General features: G+C 36.2%; 1 protein-coding gene across 1 annotated transcript; it reads left to right on the top strand.

Annotated features, from left to right (window-relative positions):
- Nucleotides 1-4316: 4316 nt before the first annotated feature.
- LOC141343392 (uncharacterized) lies at nt 4317-23188 on the top strand. The gene is made up of 25 exons (XM_073847994.1): nt 4317-4337; nt 9276-9360; nt 9486-9551; nt 12557-12831; nt 12925-12978; nt 13065-13118; nt 13212-13265; nt 13365-13418; nt 13596-13649; nt 13914-13967; nt 15255-15308; nt 15402-15455; nt 15568-15612; nt 15786-15839; nt 15923-15976; nt 18427-18480; nt 19133-19204; nt 19389-19424; nt 19541-19585; nt 19693-19725; nt 20089-20235; nt 21515-21691; nt 21778-21868; nt 22579-22656; nt 22733-23188. Exons 1-25 carry the CDS (start codon nt 4317-4319, stop codon nt 22933-22935), a joined length of 1968 nt encoding a protein of 655 aa, XP_073704095.1. The 3' UTR covers nt 22936-23188.
- Nucleotides 23189-23754: the final 566 nt, after the last annotated feature.

Genomic DNA, 23754 nt, shown 5'->3' with positions numbered 1-23754 from the left:
TAGCATCATTACTCCAGTCACATGATCCTTCAGAAGTCATTCTAATATTCTGATTTGCTGTTTAAAAAGCATTTATTATGATGTTAAAAACAGCGGAAGTGCAGAAGAAGAGCATTTATCTGAAATAGAAATATTTTGTAACATTATGTCATAATCATCACTTTTGATCAATTTAAAGCATCCTTGCTACGTAAGTTTTAATTTCTATCACCCCCCCCCCCCCCAGAAAAAAAACTTGACTCCAAGCTTTTGAATGGTATAGTGTATAATGTTACAAAAACTTTTCAGATACATGACGATCTGAAATGATAATAAAAAATGTTTCTTGAACAGCAAATCGGCATTTTAGAATGATTTCTAACACTAGAATAGTTTTAAAATGATACAATCAAGATGAAATTGAAGTGCAGACTTTAAGCTTTAATTCAAGGGGTTGAACAAAAATATAACATAAAATGCTAAGGAATTACAACCATTTTTATACACAGATAATATAATATTTGGTTGAGAATCCTTTGCAGGCAATGACTGTCTTAAGTCTGGAACTCATGGACATCACCATAGACTGGGTTTCCTCCTTTGTGGTACTTTGCCAGGCCTTTACTGCAGCTGACTTCAGTTGTTGTTGGTTTGTGGGTCTTTCTGCCTTTCGTTTTGTCTTCAGCAGGTGAAATGCATGCTCAATCAATTTGAAATCAGAAGATTGACTTGGCCATTGCAGAATATTCCACATTTTTTACCTTTAAAAACTCCTGGGTTGCTTTTGCTGTATGTTTTATGTCATCGTCCATTTTTACTATGAAGAGCCGCCCAAACAACTTTGCTCCATTTAACTGAATCTGGGCAGACAGTATATCCCTATACACTTCAGAATTCTTCCGGCTGCTTCTGTCTTCTGTCACATCATCACTAAATACCAGTAACCCAGTGCCACTGGAAGCCATGCATGCTCATGCCATTACACTGCTCCACCATGTTCACAGATGATGTTGTACGCTTTGGATCATGAGCTGTTTAAAGCCTTCTCCATACTTTTTTCTTCCCGTCATTCTGGTACATGTTGATTTTAATTTCAGCAGTCCAAAAAATGCTTTTCCAGAAGTGGTCTGGCTTTTTTAAATGTTTTTTGACAAAGTCTAATCTGGCCTTGTTTGCACCTTGTGGTAAACCCTCTCTATTTTGCTCTGGTGAAGTCTTCTCTTGATTGTAGACTTTGACAGTGACACGCCTACCTCCTGGAGAGTATTCTTCACTTGGCTGGATTTGTAAAATGTTTTATTACCATGGAGAGGATCATCTAATCATCCACCATACTGTCGTCTTTTGTGAACATCCAGGCCTTTTTATGTTTCTGAGCTCACCAGTGGGTTCTTTTTCTTCTCAGAATTCACCAAACTGTTGATTTAACCACTCCTAATGTTCCTGCTATCTCTCTGATGCAGTTCATTTGTTTTTGAAGCCTAACAATTGTCTGTTTTACTTGCATGCAGAGCTCCTCTGACCGCATGATGGGTTCAGAGCAACAGCTTCCAAATACAAATGGCAGACTTAGAATCAGCTCCAAACCTTTTACCTGGTTAATTGATGTAGAAAAATGAAGGAATAGCCAACTGTCCAATTACTTATGGTCCCTTGAAAAAGGGGGGAGGTACATATTAAAGAGCTGTAATTCCTTAACCTTTCTACCAATTTGATTGGACTGCTCTAAAAATTAAAGCTCAGAGTGTGCACTTTAAGCCCATATTCATTGTATAACTGTAACTTGAATATGTTTTGGTCAACAGCTAAAATAATAAAAATTGTGTCAGTGTCCAAATACATATTGACCTGACTGTATGTATGTATGTGTGTATATATATATATATATATATATATATATATATATATATATATATATATATATATATATATATATATATATTCCATGGAATGTCTGGATACTGGATTCTGATTGGCTGGCAGGTGTGCAGTAAAACCGTTTAATGCACAGGTAGTTCCAAGTCAGTTTAATCACCGTTCTATATTAATGCGCTGCTTTAATTGATGCACGCAAAAGCACACAGAGAGAGAGAGAGAGAGAGAGAGAGAGAGAGAGAGAGAGAGAGAGAGAGAGAGAGAGAGAGAGAGATCGCATTGTGCTGCTCACATACATAAACTTCTTGTCAGCGTTTGCCTGCGATCCTTATTAAAATAGCCTAGATATTAGATCGCTACATTATATTCCTCAGCAACGGGGCGGTAAAGATGCTGTTTTGTAATGAATTGTTGTTTGTAGAGAGAGACGAACAGCAGGCAGGCAGGTAACGTTAACGTTACGCACACACACAACCAAAGCCGCCTTAACCTAATGGGAGGCCCCGGGGCTGAGAGGTTTTGTAGGCCCCCCAAATCCCCCCGCCATCCACTCAATTTAGTTTCGTTTTAAAATGGTGTAATCTACATCATGAAATACATTAGTTTCTTTCAAGACCTGGCAACAATGTGAGTTTTCCTTCTTTGAGCCAGAAAACACCATAATATTGTTATTAAAATATCTGCACCTCCGCTCCCTCTGGTGTGTGAAGCGATGTTTCTCCAGTGCTGGATGCATCTTCAGTAGCACTAGAGGCTGGTTTAAAAAATCCGGTGAGCTTTGGGATGCTCTTTAGCAGAGATTTTTTTTGCGCAACTCCTTCTTAATAAGGTTTTTTCTTTTCTGGGCACCGCTCTCAAACTTCCGACTCATTTTTTATTTTGATCACCGCTCTCAAACTTCCGACTAAATGAATGACACGGACACACCCAGTAGCGCAGGAAAGGGAGACCACCCCTGGTGGTGGGCTGTCACATGTCACTTCACCTGTCACGGGGGAGCTGTCAGTCTGACTGACTAACATTGTAAGCAACTATATAGACATTCAGATAATAGCTTTAGAGCCTCGAACACGAGGAAAAAAAAAAAAAAAAAAAAAACCGACCATCGGAGGCCCCTAAACTTGCGAGGCCCCTGGGCTTCAGCCCAGGTAAGCCCGTGCATTAAGGCGGCCTTGCACACAACTGTCATCTCTCTTGCCTTCACACTCTCTCTTGGTCGATCGATAATCTACTGAAACAAATGCTATATTTCATTCAAATAAATGTGATCTTACCGGACTATTTAATCTCCGAGTCTGATTTGAAGCGGGCAGAATGCTAGAGCTGCGTGTCATAACTGACGAAAATAACCGTCTTTTTTATCCATTCAGTCAAATTTTGCGCTGCAAATATCAATCCTAGTTTTAATTTGTCTATAACCATGGAATAAGCGGGATAATCAACGGCTTGCCGTGCGTTAAAGGATTTAAAATGCACTTCGCGGAGGCAACCACCCTCCGCTTCGCGTCGGGCGGTTATTAGCCTCCACGTCGTGCATTTAAAATCCTTTAACGCACGGCAAACCGTTGATTATCCCTTACATATATATATATATATATATTATTTTTTTTAAAGATGTCTCACAAGGCAGCATTTATTGTTCAAAATACAGTAAAATATTGCAACAATTTAAAATGTATTCCTGTAATGGCAGTCAGCTATTACTCTAGTCTAGTCTAGTGTTCATTTGAAAACTGCTTAATATTTGTGTGGTAACCATGATGGGTTTTTTTAATGTACTTTAATTACTGGTAATAGAAATCTCAAGAGAACAAATTTTTACTAACAGTTTTATCCTGATTTTTATTAAACCTCTAGCTGTACATTAGATATGTCCAGCAGTAGAGTGAGAAGAACCACCTAAATTGGATTTTGAGAAATCTGTTACATCAATGGCACATTTTTCCAAGGAGGTCAAAAGGTCATTAAAGTTCACACAGTCATAGCTTGCAATTCAGGTTGAGGTTCTTCAGCCTTCACTGAATATAGTAGTGAACCATGTATACTACTGGGGAAAAATGAATATAATAATTTATAATTAAATATTTTTAAATAAAAATATCATTTGGAATAAAGAATATTGTTTTAACTCTGATAAGAATATTATTTTCACATTGCCTTTATTCTTCATTACTCCTAGTCCAGTGAAGGAGTGTGTTTGTTTGGTGAAGGCTCAGGTATTTCTCACCCAGTTGTGGAGAGGTGGGAGCCTGGGAGATTCTGGTGAGGGACCAGGAGGATCTTCCTCGGCACAGAGAGACTAGCATTGCATGCAAGCAGGGAGAATGCTTTGAGGACCACTGCAGCCCCTCATTGAAACAGTGCTGCCTGCGTTCTCACAGACCCCCTGACTGAGCTGATCCAAAGGTTTAGAGCTGTGTGTCCGAACAGCGCCTGGAAACCTGAGCAGGAGGCTGCTGGTCATGGGAGCCTACAGGGTGAAGGTAAGATGCAAGATGGGTACCTAGAATCTAAGGGGAATTCAGAAGGGAATATTTGTGTCATCAAAGCTGTGAACAGTCAGTGTTATCAGAGTTGTGTGGGTTGCTTTCAGGGATGGTCTTACAACAAATTCTCTTTTTAACTAATGAACTGTTAAACACTGTCATAATCTTACTTTCAGGCTTTGTGTGCTTATTATTTTTATGTAAGACTGTCAAATAGTACCAAGTGCATAGTAGCTATTAGAGCTACGGAAATAGTTCGACATGTTTTTATGGGCCTTTCACAGAATTTATAGTTTGTTTTATAATACTTAATGTGTGCTGTCAGCGACTATTTTGTATTTTGGATACTTGGCCTAAAAGACCATCATAAATCATGTTACATAAATACACTTTTTTTGATTTGTGTTTATGTAATTGCTTTAAGCACTTGTAAAAAATCTCACATGTGAGTTGAACTAGCCAGATTGCAGTACAATAATAATTTACAACAGCCTCTAAAGGCCAGTTCCAGATTTGAAGCTGGCGGAGATAATGGAAACGTGTCAATCGCTCATGCTGCACCTCAGGGTCCCAGAGGACCTGTGGGTTTGGTGAGGAACCCGATGCTTTGGTTATATGGGCCATTAGCTCCACCCTTCAGATTGTGAGGTTGTGGAGAATTAAAAGAAATTTGACTGATATACAAGCTGTAAGATACGGCTTTCTTTGTGTTTTCTTGGTCTTGGTCTCACAGTTTTTTAATGTTTTTTAAAGTCTCTTCTGCTCACCAAGTACAGCAAAAAACAGTACAATTTTGAAATATTCTTACTATTTAAAATAACTGTTTTCCAATTGAATATGTTTTTAAATGTAATTTATTCCTGTGATCAAAGCAAAAAATTTCAACATCATAACTCCAGTCTTTAGTGTCACATGATCCTTCAGAAATAATTCTGATTTGCTCTTCAAGAAACATTTTGTACTTTTTTTTTTCAGGATTCTTTGATGAATAGATTTTTTTTTTCTAAAATAAAAAAGCTTTTGTAACATTATACACTATAAAATTCAAAAGCTTGGAGTCAGGAGACATTTATAATGTTACAAAAGATTTTTATTTCAGATAAATGCTGTTCTTCTGAACTTTCTATTCATCAAAGAAACCAGAAGACATTTTACTCAGCTGTTTTGAACATAATAATAATAATAATAATAATAATAATGTGTTTTTGAACAGCAAATTAGATTATTATAATGATTTATGAAGGACTATGTGACTGGGGTAATGATGCCTAAAATTCAGCTTTGAAAGCACAGGAATAAATTACATTTTAAAATATATTCAAATGGAAAACAGCTGTTTTAAATAGTACAAATATTTCACATTTTTACTGTTTTTGCTGTGCTTTGGATCAAATAAATGCAGACTTCTTTAAAAAACAAAAGTCTTACTGTGCAAAAACTTTTGACTAGTAGTCTGTCTGTCTATCTGTCTATTGATCTATCTATCTATCTTGCAGTTTGCTTGAAATAGTCCTGCTGTGTAGCAAATGTGTTTTCAAAAGAGCAAATGTGAGGTCATGTCAATTGTATTTACAGTACCACTTTGTTTTTAAAGAAGTAGCTTGTGTTCACCAAGGCTGTTTTGCTCTCGCAAGATTCTTTGACTAATTGAAGGTTCAAAATATCAGAATTTCTTTCTCATTGTAACATTATAAATGTATTTACTTTCATCCCAAAGAAAAAAAAATCTTACCGACTGACCCCAAATTTTTTCAAAGGTGGTGTATGCTAAAAAAAAAATTTATTTTTTGCCTGTAACTTAATCACATTAGATATCTCCCATTGAACAAGTGACCTGAAAGGTACTTGCATTTTGTATTTGTAAGAAAGGTCACTCTGTAAGTGTGTTATGTTTGCATTACGATATTATCGCAGACGATATATATCACACACCCCTAACACTTTTACTATTAAAAAAAAGGTTCATAAGGGTGACAGATACTGACAGATTGAGTACGTGATACAATTCTAGATAGCAGTTTCATTTCTGTACTTTTCTGGTATTTTTGTGAGGTGCTTTTCTAGGTATTGTGCAAACGCTTCTCAGCAATGTGCTGCTGTGTTTAATAATGACCACTAGAGGGTATACTGACCACTACTACATGCAGCAACATCCTTTAAGCTCTTACTAAAATGTCACCAGTTCCTGTTTAGATTAGGGGGTCTATATAGACCATTTTTAATAAACCATTCTATCAGCAGGATTTAACTGCTATCATTATGTAAAAATATCTATTATTTCTCCCCTAGTCGATTCACAGTCGTTTCATTGTAGCTAACAGATAACTGGTTTTGAAAATCTAAGCATGGTTGATAAATTGGTCTTGATTCATGTGGATCATTTAAAAGTTTATTTATTCATTTATTTTCATATCGGCTAGAACATGTTCCATGACCTCATTAGTGACATTTGAGCATAGTGATCACATGAGGAAGTGTGAAACAGGAAGAGGGTTAATTTGTGCACAGAGACTGGCAGACAGTGAGAGAGAGACAAAAAACAGCTCAGCTTTAATTAGTCCATTTTTATTTGTTCCAGCAAAAGAACAAATTAACAAGTTACTTTTACAAATTACTTCTAACAAAGTGTGTGTTTTTAACACTTGTTAAAAAAAAGGTGGTAGTGGTGAGGAAACCCCCAGTGTAAAGAAGGAACTTTTTGAAAAAACACATCAAAAAGGGGAGCCCCCTTTGCACCGGTTAGTAAAATAACAACTAAAAAGACAGCAATCACTGTTCTTTATGTACAGATCATCCGTATCTATAATAAAGTTTATGAATCCATTTGCAACATTCCGTTTAAGTCTTTCTGAACTTCACCTGACAGATTAAAGAGATAGTTCACCCAAAAATGAAAATTTGATGTTTATCTGCTAACCCCCAGGGCATCCAAGATGTAGGTGAGTTTGTTTCTTGAGTAGAACACAAACAATTTTTATCTCAAACCATTGCAGTCTGTCAGTCATATAATGGCAGTCAATGGTTACCAAATCTTCACGAGTGCAAAATCCATACACAGACAAAACTAAATTAAACCATGCGGCTCGTAACGATACATTGAGGTCTTAAAGGAGTAGTTCACTTTCAGAACAAAAATTTACAGATAATGTACTCGCCCCCTTGTCATCCAAGATGTTCAGGTCTTTCTTTTTTCAGTCATAAAGAAATTATGTTTTTTGAGGAAAACATTCAGGATTTCTCTCAATATAATGGACTATGGTATTTTTAGAAAATAACCGATTGTTTTGCTAGATAAGACCCTTCTTTCTGCGACTGTAATCGTATAGAGCTGCATTTTGGAAGTTTAAACTCGGGGGCACCATGGAGAGAAATCCTGAAATGCCATAATTCAGAAAAAAACTTAAAACAGACAGAAAACAATGTATTTTTTACCATTTTTGGGGGGTATAAAATGTATAAAATCAAGCAAATTATATATGAACAAATCCCTCTGTAAAAACCTTCAGAATATAGACAGGAATAAAAAATTAAAATGTGGTTGCTACAGACCTAAAGATTTATGGCTCAGTGTAGAAGAAAAAAATAATTTTGAGAAAATGGCCTTTGAAAATATGGACTGTAATTGAAATCTACTGACACAAACAGATGAAAGTGCTATAAAAGAAACACTTAACAGTGTCTTTTGGGTGTTTTCCACTAGTCTCACTTTACGAAACTCTAAAAAGCCCAACATCTCAAACTTGACAGGTGCATGAAAAAACAGCATTTTTGCCTGCAGTGTCTCCCCTTAAGGCTACGTCTACATTAATCCGGATACATTTGAAAACGGAGTTTTCATTTTAAAACGCTCTCCGTTTTCCAAAAGTTTCTCATCCACACTGAAACGTAGGAAAACGTCGAATTTGCATTACTGCGCATGCGTAAAGCCTCCAAAATTATACAGACATAATTAGTTTTCACGCAGTTCTTCTGGCGGTATCATTTACGTAAATATCTCATCATTCACTGACGCGTCTTATGTCGCGCTCATTCATATTTTATCTGAAAAGCAGTTGTCGTCATGTTTGCAGGACAGCAACTGTGAGTAAATTTCCTGTCATCATTTTAGGACTGTAATCTGAAGAGTGTACAAGGTAAATCTCTTTAGCAGCAGTGTGACAGTGAATCGCACAGGCACAATTACTGCTGTAAACATAGAGATCTATTGGTACAATATGCGTCACATGGCTAAATATACGTCATCGTTTTCAAAAGCCTCCGTTTTCGCAGTCCACACTACAACGCGAAAACGCCGTTTTCAAATTTATCCACTTTGGAGAGCGTTTTCAAAAAGCTCCGTTTTCCTTGACAAAAAAAAAGGCACAGGAATAGGAAAAAGGCCAAAACGGAGAGAAAAAGATGCGTTTTCAAATGAAAATGTATTAGTGTGGACATGGCCTAAGACACAAAATGATCGGTCTGTGCAAAAAACCGAACAGTATTTATATCATTTCCCACTGAATCCAGAGAGTTCTACTATTCTGAGCATGTTCACGAGCGATCTATTGCGCGCATAAGTCACTCATTGTTTACACTGTCCATATTGGTTTCTTGCACAGACCAATCATTATGTGTCTCAAGACATCAACGCATCGCCACAAGCCGCATGATTTAATTTGGTTTTGTCTGTGTATGTTTTTTTACTCTTAAAGTTTTGGTAACCATTGACTGCCTTTATATGACTGACAGACTGCAATGGTTTGAGTTAAAAATCTTTGTTTGTGTTCTACTGAAGAAACAAAGTCACCTATGTCTTGGATGCCCGGGGGGAAAGCAGATAAACATCAAATTTTATTTTTGGGTGAACTATCCCTTTAAGTGTATCCAGCATTAAGTGTTAGTGTAATAAGTTCATCTGCATGTGTTTGATGATGTTTGTGTTTGTGCTGATGTCAGGTGTGGGCTGTGTCACTCAGCTTTGTGTTCCTGCTGTGTGTCCTGCCCTCTCGGGCCCAGCATGATTACTCTGGCTTACAATCAGGTGAGACTATCACGTGTCCAACATGTTTACATTTGTTAGATATGTATAAATGGCAAATAAACATTAAAATCTCTGACTGACATTTTTAATTAGCTGTTTCCCCCTCTCTTTTACAATCACAGGAGAAGAACACATTTACGAAGGCTCCTTAGTCGATCGATATGATGAACAATCTGGATACACTCACAACGGTAACTGAGATATTTCTGTTACCACTACTAATACTACAACCCCAATATTTTGAAGGTGCCACAGAATGGAAAACTGTATTTACCTAGGCATAGTTAAATAATAACAATTCTGTACATGGACATGACATACCATGAATCTTAAACACCATCGTTTCCTCCTTCCTATATAAATCTGGTGTTTGCAAAGACCACTGAAAAATAGGCTAATCCTAACATAACAGCGACTATAAGAGTCACGATCATTAATAGTTACGCCCCCCAACATTTCCATAGCCAAATCATCAGAAGTTCTGCAGGCTATTGTGAAAAAAAAACAAAGCGAGGACAATAGCGAAAATGGCAGATCACGGGAATAAATGTTATGTTCCAGGTTGTGCAGGAGATGTTAAGTGCAGGGATGGTTGGTGTCTGTAACTTACTCAGAAAGGCAAGGAAAACAAATAAGGCGATCTAATAAAATAAGGCGAGCCACTGAAGGGACATGTTAGCTTGCTGCTAGCAGTAGCCTGTTATATTGCAGTACATAAGATTTCACTTACCACATAAAAGGAGAGCTGGAGAGATGACTGCGTGGACGATGGTGAATGATTTACAGATCCTGACCATCACTAACAAGCATCTAAACTTAAGTGGTAAGTACTGCTGCTGCAGTATAGCGTTAGACAGAGCCCATGCGATCACAAAAGTGAAAGTAAAATGATCGTGCATTCAAAACGGCAGTCAATAAACTGATATTAATAGCAGCTCAAGCTCTATGATTAAATATATATTTTCCTCCTTGTGCGAGCTACCAAAATGAGCCACTCTGTGAAACAGCCAATCAGAGCAGAGCTCATCATTATAATTCATGAACCTTCCAAATATGGTAATAACAGACCATTTCATTCTAGGGACAAATCCTAGGGTTGTAAATGGACCTGTAAAACTGTTTCTGGAGAATTTTTGCCCTTTCCTATGCCATATACCTTCTCTGTAGATATAAGAGAACAATTTAAAATATTGTGTCAGTGCATTCTATGGCACCTTTAATATTTACTTTTCAAGCATTTTCTATAGATTGAACATTAATTGCTGCTTTTGAAATAAAGTGGAAATTAAAAACATCCAAAAAGTTTTTGTTTACATAATATGTGTGTATACTGTGTATATTTATTACGTATATATAAATACACACACATACAGTGTATGTTTTGAAAACATTTAGGCCTACATGTATTTCTATGTATATATTTCTATTTGTGTAAATATATACATGCATGAATGTGTATTCATATATACATAAAAATGATACACAGTCACACAGATATATTAATAATGAGAACAAGGTGCAGTAAGTGGTAAAACGGTTTGCACTACAAACCACTGTGCTCAAATTTAGGATAATACATTAAAATAATATGATGGGACGCACTAATTTGCAATATCAAGCAGCAAAACAAGCTGTTTTGTACAGCTAAGAATAGCTGGACGCTGAGAACAGAAGCCAACCCCATAAAATTTACAAATGTCCAGCATAAAGAAAAAAGGTGGATAAATAAAGCAGGTGTATTAACTAGTTGGCTGTATCTTCTTACAACCGCTTGATTAATTAAACTTAGAACGAGTTCTAAAGAGCATAAAATGTCTTGTGGTTAAAAGAACCATTTCATGCAATGCTGATGTTAACATTAAAAATTTGAGAACAAAGTATAACAGTAATAAGTTGCACGTTTTGACGTGGTCTGAGGCTAACTTTGCAATCGTTAGATTTAATCACCATTCGTAGCACGATTTTTTGTTAAACTTTTTTCTGTTAGTCAGAACAAAACTGGCAGACGTTTTACTTACTTGTTCAGATGACATTTTCGGGTGAAACTTCTTATTTTGGAGATACTAGGTGTAGTATCTGTAATTCCGAGGTACAATGAATGAATACCCTTACTGGCGTGTTGAGTCTACTCACTGACAGCCCACTAATACACCTCAAAACCTAGATTCATCCGCGATGATGAGCCGTGCACTGCTGACCCAGATAAAGATGATTCCGCAAGTAACTGTAATTGCAGGGTTCAAACCTAGATGGCGACAAAGAGGCAAAATTTACGTAATGCAGTTTTAATGATACTAAAACATGCTTATCTTTATACAATACAAATATAATTGAATTGAAAAGTAAAATAAGACGAAAAAATTCTATTGATTCAATTTAAATTCATTTTATTGGTTTGTTGGTAATTTATTTGATTTTTGGACTAATTTCTTCACACATTTTTCTTTTATTCTATCTACTCTTACAACACTGAACAACACTTTTTTGTAATCTGAAATATTATATTATATTGTATTATATGACCCTAATCCATAACCAAGTAGCATTGTAATAGTACATTGTATTTTATCATTTTATCTACTCTTACAACACTGAACAACACTTTTTTTGCATTCAGAAAAGATTATTATATTATTTTATATTACATTACATTACATTATATGTGACCCTGGATCATAACCAGTCGCAAGTAGCATGTTTATATCTGTAGCAATAGCCAAAAATGCATTGTATGGGTCAAAATTATCGATTTTTCTTTTCTAAAAATCATTAGGATATTACATAAGGATTATGTTCCATGAAGATCTTTTGTAAATTTCCTGTTGTAAATATATCAAAACCTATTTTTTGATTAGTAATATGCATTGCTAGAACTTCATTTGGACAACTTTAAAGGCGAGTTTCTCAATATTTGTATTTTTTTTTGCCCCCTCAGATTCCAGATTTTTATATAGTTGTATCTTGGCCAAATATTGTCCTAGCAAACCATACATCAGTGGAAATCTTATTTATTCAGCTTTCACATTATGTATAGATCTCAATTTCATTATATTATATTATACAAGTTTTTTTTGTTGTTTTTTTTTTTTTAAGAATATTAGTCATCATGTCTTTTATATATGTATGTCCACTCAGGATAAATGGGCATCTCGTATTTTATTCATTTATTTATTTATTTTTAAATCTGCTTCCTCAGTTGAGTATCCTGCAGAGTCCAAACGTGGCAGTGGAGATGAGCACTCAGCATCTGGCTTTGACCCCTATGCACCTGCAGCCACCATGGTCACCATGATCACTGAAGAAACTTACCCGTATGCTACAGCGGTGGAGTCTTTTGATTACGCCAAAGAGGATAAAACCTTGATAACACAGGTCCCTTATGGAGGGGACGCTGAGTTGGGAGTGGAGGGACCCACTGAATGCGACTGTGAAGCAGGAGAGCCCGGATTTGGAGGCTTTGCTGGACCCAAGGTTGATTATTGGAATGCCATGGCTTTGAATTATGTAAAGTTTAATGCATTCTTAAATTTGATTATTGCATTGAATTTTTACATTTACCCTTAGGGTTCTAGGGGGCTTCAAGGCAAACAGGGATTCCCTGGGGTTCAAGGAAGGGAGGTAAGAGCAAAACATTGTATTTTAATGTTCATGGTGTTGAATAGTAAATCCAAAATTTCACAAGATCAAACTGTCTGTTATATTAGGGTTACAAAGGAACCAAAGGAGTGAGAGGAAGAGGAGGAGACACTGGCCCTGAGGTGAGTGACAGGAAACATAGTTAAATGTGTGCATCCTGTGAATGCCAGGTCTTTTCTTGTTTACTTTACTAACCTCACTTGCCTTCTGTTTAGGGTGACTCTGGGCCTGATGGAGAAGATGGTGCATCTGGTTTCTCTGGTGCAATTGTGAGCCAAGAATTTTGGAAAACATTTACCTGCACTTTTTTGTGTTTCATTCCTGGAAATATGTTTAATAATATGTAATCTTCTTGCTTTTCTTCATAGGGCCTTCCAGGATTACCAGGGGACCCTGGTGAAACAGGTCAACTTGGATTAAAGGTAATGTTCGCACTAAAATAAGACAAAACTCAAGTTGTTAGTGGAAAATTGTAAATCTTTGTTGTAGTAGCAGAGCTATTTGGTGTTATTTTATGTGTATAAAGATTATCCAGACTTATATTTAATGCAGTTTGATGGTGCATTAATTGTGATTGAAACTAAATTTGTGTCATGCAGGGCGATTTCGGAATAGAAGGTCCACGTGGAGGAGTGGGTCTCCCTGGAAAAACTGTGAGCAAAACAGCATCTTCAGTAACACATATCACCACCAGCATTTTCTTTCCACATTACTTGAATGTTTTTATTCCCATTTCAGTCACGAAAGTAGATCACATACAGTAGCTGAGATGTTCTAGATCTCATTTGATAATTTAAAGCAACATCTGTGCAGTCATGTTAACTCCTCTAGTTTTTGTAATAGATAGATTCCTGACAAAAATTTTTTTATTTGTCTATGAAATTAATCTGAGGTAATATTTTTCTGACTGACTGCAGGGTCCTGTTGGTCCAAAAGGTAAATCTGGAAAACCAGGCGGTAAAGGTATTAAGGTGAGATGATTTACTCTGTAAATGTATAAAAATGTTGTCTTAATACCCATTGTTTATTTACTTTACTTACTTACTTTATTTATTTATCTTGATACTGATTTCATCTACCAGCAAGAGTGCAGATGTTAACATTGTGCCCTTGAGAAAGATGCTTAACTGAGTGTTTGCTGCCAAGGGGACTGTCCTTTCAATAAGCTTAAATAGATATAAAATATCTGCATAATGTCAAATGCTTCCCTATTCTGAATAAGTGTGAGTGTCACGAGTTTCATTTCCCATTTGCATGTGTGGGGAGTTTTTCTGTTCGTTTTGTTTGTCTGTTTTTTTTCTTCTTCTTCTATTTGTGTAATTAATGTATAATGTGTTGAACTATGTGTGGGTAGTGTGGGGTTGATATGACCTTTCAAATGAAGACAGCAGTGACCTTTTATTTAGTGCTTCTATGCATCTAGAGATTATTTGCTATTATTAATTTGTCGCACTGCATGACTATTTAAAGAGACAGTTCACCCAAAAATCAATCTTCAGTCTTTCAATAATATTGAAAAAAAATAACTGTAAAATAAATGTAAGTCAGTCTAGTTTTGTAGAAGAAAGGCATTCATATGTGACCCTGCAACACAAAACCAGTTTTAAGTATTATCGATTATCAATTTTTCTTTTATGTCAAAAATCATTAGGTTATTAAGTAAAGATCATGTTCCATGAAGATATTTTGTAAATTTCCTACTGTGAATATATCAAAACTTTTTTTTTTTTTTTTTTTTTGTAATATGATTGGCTAAGAACTTCATGTGGACAACTTTAAAGGCGATTTTCTCAATATTTTGATTTTTTTCACCCTCAGATTCCAGATTTTCAAATAGTTGTATCTCGGCCAAATAGTGTCCAAACAAACCATACATCAGTGCTTATTTAACAAAGTATATTTTTATAGCTTTCAGATGATGTATCAATTTTGTGGTCCAGGGTCACATACAGTATAGGTTTGCAACAACGTGAGGGTGCATAAACAATGACAGAATTTCCATTTTGGGGAGAACTATCCCGTTAAGTGAATTGCAAACAAGCTGAAATGGAAAACCCCACAGTTTAGATACCAGTTACAACACTTATGTAGACTTAAATATGTATATTTAATGGATATTTAATAATATTTAAAAGTCCATCTTAATTGTCAGCTTCTCATGTAACTGATACATTTCCAGTTGAGTCTTGATTTGTCCAGACGTGTCTTGAAACTTTGAATTAAAAACATTTCTGAGAAATTCCCCCATCTTTCAACAGGGTTCTGTTGGCAAAAAAGGAAAACAAGGTCCTGAAGGAAGACAGGGACAGAAGGTTGGCACCCAGGATTACAGGCATAACTATTAGTTTGACAAACGTTTTACATCTGCTGCTGACTAAACCTTCATTTTCTCTTTGCATAATCAGGGTCAGACAGGAGCACCTGGATTCTCAGGAGACCATGGAGAGCAGGGTTACTTGGTGATAAAATCACTCAGAAGCTTTCTATTTCTCTTTCTCATATTGTACCATCAGGAAAATCCCTGTAGTAATCTCACTATAATACTATATTTTTCACCTATCATGCTATCAGGGTTATCCAGGAGTTCCAGGAAACCGTGGGGTAACGGGACCAAAGGTCTGTTCTCATTAAAGCACTTGTGGTTATTAGTACCCACAAAGTACCCTTTACTCATCATAATATTTTATATAATTCCAACTAAAAGCTTCGCCATGAGTAAGCTCTTGGTGACTAACCGGTGACTAAGATTTGTTAGGCAAATTTCTCTTACTGTTTGCTATCATCTTCAGGGTGCTAAAGGAACAGGTGGCTTGCCAGGAAGTGATGGGGAGCCGGGAGAGGATGTGAGTAGTTGTTCATGCATATATCATTACTCATGAAAAAAACACGTGTGTACTGTGTTTCTGAGAGAAATAGTTTTTTTCAGGGTCCTCTTGGTGTTCCAGGAGTTGAGGGGGTGCCTGGACCTTTTGGACCTAAGGTAAGAGAAAATATAGTGGCATGGCTGTGATTCAGCCGTAGATATTCACAGCGTGCCAATATACAGCCATATCGCACAGCTACGAGTGTGGCATTGCATTTATACAACAGTTCGACGTGTTAAACACATAAGAAACAACAACGGAGTGTCTTAAAAAACTATTTTGTACAAACTACTTCCTTCCGCCCTGCATTCAAATCTAAGTTTGACAGTTTACACCCCTGAGCCCAAGTCACCGTTACTAATCAAAAATGTCCCTTTAGAACAAGTAACAAAGGAACGTTGAGTTGCTTGATTAAATGCTTATTGTATTACTGCATTAAAAGCTCACTGTATTATGTAGATTATAGGGATGCACCGATCCGAATCGGCTGATCATGCTTGCGCGTTTTGTCAGTAAAGCCGGTTCTGTAATCAGCGGTAAATGCCATCAGGTGCGTGATTTCACGTTGAGCCGTATATACTACACACAGCCGTTGTTTACCGACGAGCTGCGCAAATCCATGTTTATTATCAGTGTGAATGTGCGCAGCTCGTCAGTGAACAACGGCTGTGTGTAGTATATACGGCTCAACGTGAAATCACGCACCTGATGGCATTTACCGCTGATTACAGAACCGGCTTTACTGACAAAACGCGCAAATGATCGGCCGATTCGGATCGGTGCATCCCTAGTAGATTAGAGTATTATGAGAGAGATTTAAGCGTGATTACCTGCATTTATTCTTCAGCTCAATCTTATAATCACAATAAAACATTAGTTTTAATGTCTGCTGAGGAAAGCGATATCTTTGTCATACTATCCTTTCATCTGTTTAGGGTGATTTTTTTTATGACAGCGCTGTTGAGTGCATTTTTGGCTGCGTCTTACAAGGTGTTGAGTAAAAATAACTTCAGTTTCTTTCAATATAAAAGTCTTTACTACTGACTCACAGTCTCTTGTAGCCATCTAATGGTAGAGCAATGTAATTTAAATCTCCATCACGAACAAACACTGTTTCCTAATGCGAAATACTATTATTAAATACTGCTAATATTTATATAAAATATTATTTAGGAATAATAATATTTAGTAACCAACAACAGCCATCATAAAATTTGATAGGCAACTTAAAATATAACAATGAGATTTTGCACTTAGCAAAAACTATTTGCTCTGGAACAAATAATAAGACAAAAGACTGCCTGTTAGAGTTACCCAAAACGAATTATATCTCATGTTTAACCACTATAGAGACAGAGCTAGCGACAAATTCCAGAAGATCTGGCCTAGGTAAGGCTGCTCTCGATGGGTCTGTGATTGCTCAAATTTTCAAATAGATGTTATATTTATTGACAAACTCCATATTGTAAGTCTAAACAATTACACTCTTACCTTAAAAACTCTTAAAAACAATACTGTTAAGAAGAGTATTATTTATAAAATACGAACAGTAAAACGGAGAATATCGCACTACTCAGCCAATCAGACTTGAGGTCCAGAAATAACTTTGTGTGTGTGTGTGTGTGTGTGTGTGTGTGTGTGTGTGTGTGTGTGTGTGTGTGTGTGTGTGTGTATGTGTTTATACACACACACACACACACACACACACACACACACACACACGTTTGTTTTTGTGAATTGTGGGGACATTCCATAGACGTAATGGTTTTTATACTGTACAAACGATATTTGCTATCACCCTACACCTTCCCTACACCTAAACCTAGCCCTCACAGGAGACTATGCATATCTTTACATTCTCAAAAAAACGTATTCTGTATGATTTATAAGCCTTTTGAAAAGTGGGGACATGGGCAATGTCCTCATAAGTCACCCTCTCCTTGTAATACCTATGTCATACCCATGTTATTACACAAATAAATTTGTGTCCTGATATGTCACAAAAACAAACACACACATACAGACACACACACACACACACACATACATACAGAAAAAAAGTATTCATACTCCTTTTTTTCTCACATTTTATGTTGCTGCCTTATGTTGAACTGCTCTAAATGACTTTTTCCCACATCAATCTATTCTCCATACAACATATTGACAAAGCAAAAACAGAATTGTCACAACTTTTAGAAAAATGTATTTTAAAAAAATAATAATAAGTATATTGCATAAGTATTCATTCCCTTAACTCAGTATTTAGCTGAAGCACTTTTATAGCCTCAAGTCTTTTTGAGGTATGATGCAACAAGCTTTGCACAGCATTTGGCAGTTATCTGCCATTCTTCAGTCTACTGTCAAGTTGGATGGGGGCAGATGCACATTTAATGCAGGAACATAACAAAACGTAAAAAAGGAAGGAGTATAAATATTTTCGCAAGGCAATTTCTTTTTAATTCTTTGTGAATTTACTATCAGTTTTCAAGTGAAAACAGTTTCAAAGGATTTTTTTCTTCAAAATTTGCAAGAAGTTTGATAAATTTCCTTCTTCCTCTTTCTACAGGGTTTGAAAGGTGATCGTGGTTTGAGGGGGCGACCCGGAAGAGTAGGAACTGTGGTACGTTATGTATTTGGCCCTTTAGGGGGATATTATACTTCCCTATTATGTGCGTGACACACTTGTGATACTGTGTGAAGCCAGACAAGGCTGATCTGTTGACTATCATGTGACTTCTTTTCTATATCAAAACAAAAGCCATATTATGGCTCTGTGGCAAATGCACCATATTATTTGTTAGGTTGGAAATCACCAGATGTTCTGGTTGCTCTTGTTAATATTATTCCAGAGGGGAAAGTCCCTAAACTTTGGGGATTTACCAGACAGTACGCCACACCCAAAACGGAAAGTGAAACTACAACTTCTATTTATACCTACGCAGTTTCACTACATTTAACCTATTTCCTGAAACAGCAGTGTAGGTCTGTTTACTTCTCAGATGATCTGGGTTTTCCCTTACTTTTTCTCCATGAAGGAAATGAGACAGGACTATGCTATGCATAGCATAGTATAAACATAGCATAAACAAGTATTTTAGACTAAACTATAAAAGGTAATATAAAAGATTACTCATTTTTATGTGACAAACATTATGTAACACTGTATGTTTTGCAATATCAAGAACATCCATTTGGACATTTTTTCTCCCTGTTAAAAAGAGCAACAGGTTTGAGGTTTTATTAGACTTTTTGATTTTTTTTTTTTTTAATAGGGTCCACAAGGAGACAGTGGAGATGCAGGAGTTCCAGGGAAACCTGGACCAAAAGGCTTGCCTGGCCCAACAGTATGCAACTGATTTCAGTTTCGAAATTATTAATCAATTAGTTAATCAAATTTCACATTAATCATCAGTTCACTGTTTGTTGATTTTCACATCCAATTGAAGACATGATTAAAAATACACTTAGAACAGTAATTATTATTATTTTTTTAAATCCAAAATGATCATCAAATTTTTTGCTCTACAGGGTGCCAAAGGGGAAACAGGACCAGATGGTGAAAAGGTAATATGAGTATAATATTAGCCACAAATATTGTATAGGCATTACATAAAATAATGCTATGACCATTAAAATGTTTTAAATTATTTTTTAAAATTAAATGTTTTGAATTATCTCAGGGGGCAGGAGGACGTAAAGGAGGAAAGGGTGTTAAAGGAGGCAAGGTACACCTGCTAGAATCTAAACTAGCCATCACAGTTTCTCTTCCTCTTTCCATTACGCTAGACAGTTTTTATTATAACCACAATTTCATCATCATTTCACTTTACAGGGAGACGCTGGATCTCGTGGTGACAAAGGGCAGGTTAGTTTCACTGTTGAGGTTAACATTTTTACGTCAGAGCCATGACACAATGGTAGGTCACAAGCTCGTGACGAACAAAAACGTAAGTTTGAATCTGATCCACACTGTTTCCTCGTGTCATCTTCAATAGCTCCATTACTTCTATGTTTAGTGCCACATGATCCTTTAGAAATCATTGTAACATGCTGATTTGGTGCTCAAGAATATTATAGTATTATTGTCTATGGTGAAAAAAGTTACCTCAAGTTAACTTAATTTGTTTGTGGAAACTTTGGTAATTTTTCACTTCTGTCAATTTTATCAGTGCAATGTAGTAAAATGTACAAAATACATACATACATAGATTTTTCTTATGTGATGCAGCGTGGGGTGAAGGGTCGTTTCGGTCGTGATGGTATTGCTGGTCCAATTGGACCTCCTGGTCTTCCTGGTCCCAGAGGTGATGAAGGCCCTAGAGGCGACCAGGGAGTGACCGGACAGAGTGGGCCAAAAGGAGAGCCAGGTGAAGCTGTGCGTATCATGAGAAATTAATTTTGAGTATATGAAAATATTAAATGTTAAATATTGATTTCTGTAATCAAATACAGTTTACATACACCTTGCAGATCTGCAAGATGTTAATTATTTTACCAAAATAAGAGGGATCATACAAAACTGACCTGAGTAAGATATTTGACAAAAACATGTTTAGATATAGTCCACAAGAAAAAAATAACAGTTGAATTTATAAAAATGAGACCGTTCAGAAGTTTACATACACTTGATTCTTAATACTGTTGTTTCCTGAATGATCCAAAGCTGTTTTTTTTTTTTTTGTTGTTGTTTTTTGTTTGTTTGTTTTGTTTAGTGATAGTTGTCCATTGTTTGTCCTGAACAGTTAAACAGCCTGCTGTTCATCAGAAAAATCCTTTAGGTCCCACAAACTAAATTTTTTGTGTATTTCAACTCTTTCCAACAATGTCTGTATGATTTTGAGATCCATCTTTTCACACTGAGAACAACTGAGGGACTCAGCAACTACTACAGAAGATTCAAACACTCACTGAAAAAATATGCATTAAGAGCCGGGGGTGAAAACTTTTTTTAATTTTAAAATCAGGGTAAATTCTACTTCTTAAATTGTATCTTCTGGGAAACATATAAGTATCTTCTGTAGCTTCAGAAGGGCAGTATTAAATGAAAAATATGATATTTAGGCAAAACAAGAAAAATGTACACATCTTCATTCTGCTCAAAAGTTTACACCCCTGGCTCTTAATGCATCGTTTTTTGTTTTTTTTGATTGTTTGTTTGTTTTTTTCTGGAGAATCAGTGAGTGTTTGAACCTTCAGTGATAGTCCCTCAGTTGTTCTCAGTGTGAAAAGATGGATCTCAAAATCATACAGCCATTGTTGGAAAGGGTTCAAATACACAAAAATGCTGAAAAACCACAGAGTTTGTGGGACCTGAAGGATTTTTCAAAAGAACAGCAGACAGTTTAACTGTTCAGGACAAACAAGGAACTCATGAACAACAATCACTAAACAAAAAGAACACAGCTGTGGATCATTCAGGTAACAACGCAGTATTAAGAATAAAAAAAACGGGGTTTTTATAAACTCAACTATTATTTTCTCTTGTGGACTGTATGTAAATGTATTTTATGTGAAATATTTTATTCAGGCCAGTACAGGACAGTAAAAATAATGTGTGTTTTGTATGATCCCTCTTATTTTGGTAATGCAATTAACATTTTGCAGATTGTGCAGATTGACTTTAACTGTATATTGGCTCAACTCACTCTGTGCAGGGTCCAGGACTGACGGATGAGCAGGTGTTGCAGCTGTGTCAAGGTGTAGTCACCACTCAGATCTCTCAGTATGCTGCATCTATACGTGCCAAATGCGTACAGGGCTGTCCGATCAACAACCGTACCCTCATCGGACCCCCAGGAGTCACAGGCCCTTCTGGAAGCCCTGGAAAACCTGTGAGCTGATAAATGAAGTTGATACAAAACTGGCATATGACAACACTCTTACTTTATAAACAAATAACACAATGTATTTCATTCAGGGTAAAGCAGGAAAGACAGGTGCTAAAGGAGAAAGAGGCCCTCAAGGAATGAAAGGTCTAGAGGGCCAGAAAGGAGCTTCAGGGGACAGAGGTACTGCACTGACATTACTATTACATTTTTTTAAAGGGATAGTTCACCCAAAAATAAAAATTCTGTCATTTATTACTTCCCTTAATTACTTTGTTCATCTTCAGAACACAAATTAAGATATTTTTGATGAAATCCAAGAGCTTTCTGAGCCATGTTCAAGCGGCCCAAAAAGAACTCAAAACTGTTCCACCCAAAAATAAAAAATTCTCATCATCACTTATTCATTCATCATTTACTCCTTCTCGTCATGTTTTTCCAAACTTGTGTTATACTTTTTAAAACAAATTTGGAGAAATATATTTTTAACCAAACAGTTTTAGATCCCATTGACTTCCTTATTTCTTAGTATGGACAAAAAATATATCATTTTTGTCCATAGGACCTAAAACGATTCCACCCAAAAATTCCAAACCTGCATAACTTTCTTTCTGCTGTGGAACACATAAAAAGATATTTCAAAGAATATACTGGTAACCGGTTCCAGATCCCATTGACTTCCATAGTATGGACAACAAATACTATGGGACTGTTTGGTTACCAACATTTTTCAAAATATCTTCTTTTGTGTTCCATGGAAGAAAGTCATACAGGTTTGAAATTACATCATTTCTGGTTGGATTTTCCCTAAGAAGAAGAAAAACAAAAACAAAAACAAAAACAAAAAACAAAGGATTTATGCAAACAAATGAGCCCTCTGTGTTTTTCTAAAGGTGCTAAAGGTCAAAAAGGACAGAGAGGTGATTCTGGAAAAGGTCTTCCAGGGCATGATGGTCATCAAGGCCTAAGAGGTGGGATAACTTTCTGTCTGCTATTTCAGCAACTGTGGATTAGATGTAGTTAGCCCTGGATTATTTCTCGTAACAGGACTGCCAGGCCATGCAGCAGAACCAAAAGATGGAATGGATGGGCCGCGAGGACCCCGTGGGTTTCCCGGGCCTGTGGGTCAGTCTGGCATGATCGGCGATGCGGGAATACCCGGCGTGTGTGAGGCACGAGACTGCAGCATTCATGCGCCTGTAATGCGCAAAGAAATGGGATTGGTTAAAGGCCCCCTCAGCCAGGCCTGAGAACAGGGACAAATTTGAGTAACCCCAGACAGAAGATAATCTCCAGCAGAGATCTGTCGGATGGAAGAAATCACATACAAACAGACTGGAGCCCAGAAATATATAAAGTGAAATCCAAAAATGAAACTATACAAAAACCAGCACTTTCGGTTTCATCCATCATCAATGTTTTGGTTTCATTATGAACGCAATACGGGCATGTAAATAATTGTGTAAAGCATCTTAAATATACATCTAGTGTGTCCTGAAATATCATGCTTTATTTTCTTGATTCATTAAGCTGAATTAAAGATACTTTTTTGTAAACTTGTTAAACTGTGTTTGATTGTGTGGCATGAATATAGTGTAACCACAAAATTTTATGATCATTGTTCAGGCTGTTATCATATTATCACACCTTTTTTTGAATAACTGTTAAAACCATTTTTTTTCTGATGAATATATTATGGACAAAATTAATTTATGACAGAAATAGTGTTTATAATATAATAATAATTCATGCAATACAAGAAAAGGAAAAAGTTTAAAGGTCACACAAGGGTTGTGATTATTGCTTTATACAAAAAAATAATAAAAATAAAAATAAAGCTTCATTGTTGGTACATGAATTTCTTAATGAATTCAACTATTATATAAAAACAAAATACAAAAATAGAATACAATATTTAGAACATTTTATACAAATAATATGTCCTATAAGTGATGTTTTCTGAACAAATTTAGGGAGGAGCTCGCGCAGATAATTAACACGGCTGGTTCACCATCAGCAATCATTCCCAATCATCCCAGGAAATCCCTATAAATATCACAACATTCCTA

The sequence above is a fragment of the Garra rufa genome, chromosome 9 (genome assembly GCF_049309525.1).
Source record: "Garra rufa chromosome 9, GarRuf1.0, whole genome shotgun sequence".
NCBI lineage: Eukaryota > Metazoa > Chordata > Actinopteri > Cypriniformes > Cyprinidae > Garra > Garra rufa.
The sequence above is the reverse complement of the archived record's forward strand: the minus strand, read 5'-3'. Positions and strand labels throughout refer to the sequence as shown.

Coding starts and splice junctions, on each gene's coding strand:
- LOC141343392 (XM_073847994.1), top strand. CDS start 4,317: ATGGGAGCCTACAGGGTGAAG. Junction 13,119..13,211: donor GAGGAGACACTGGCCCTGAG/GTGAGTGACAGG, acceptor CCTTCTGTTTAG/GGTGACTCTGGGCCTGATGG. Junction 19,726..20,088: donor CTCGTGGTGACAAAGGGCAG/GTTAGTTTCACT, acceptor TATGTGATGCAG/CGTGGGGTGAAGGGTCGTTT.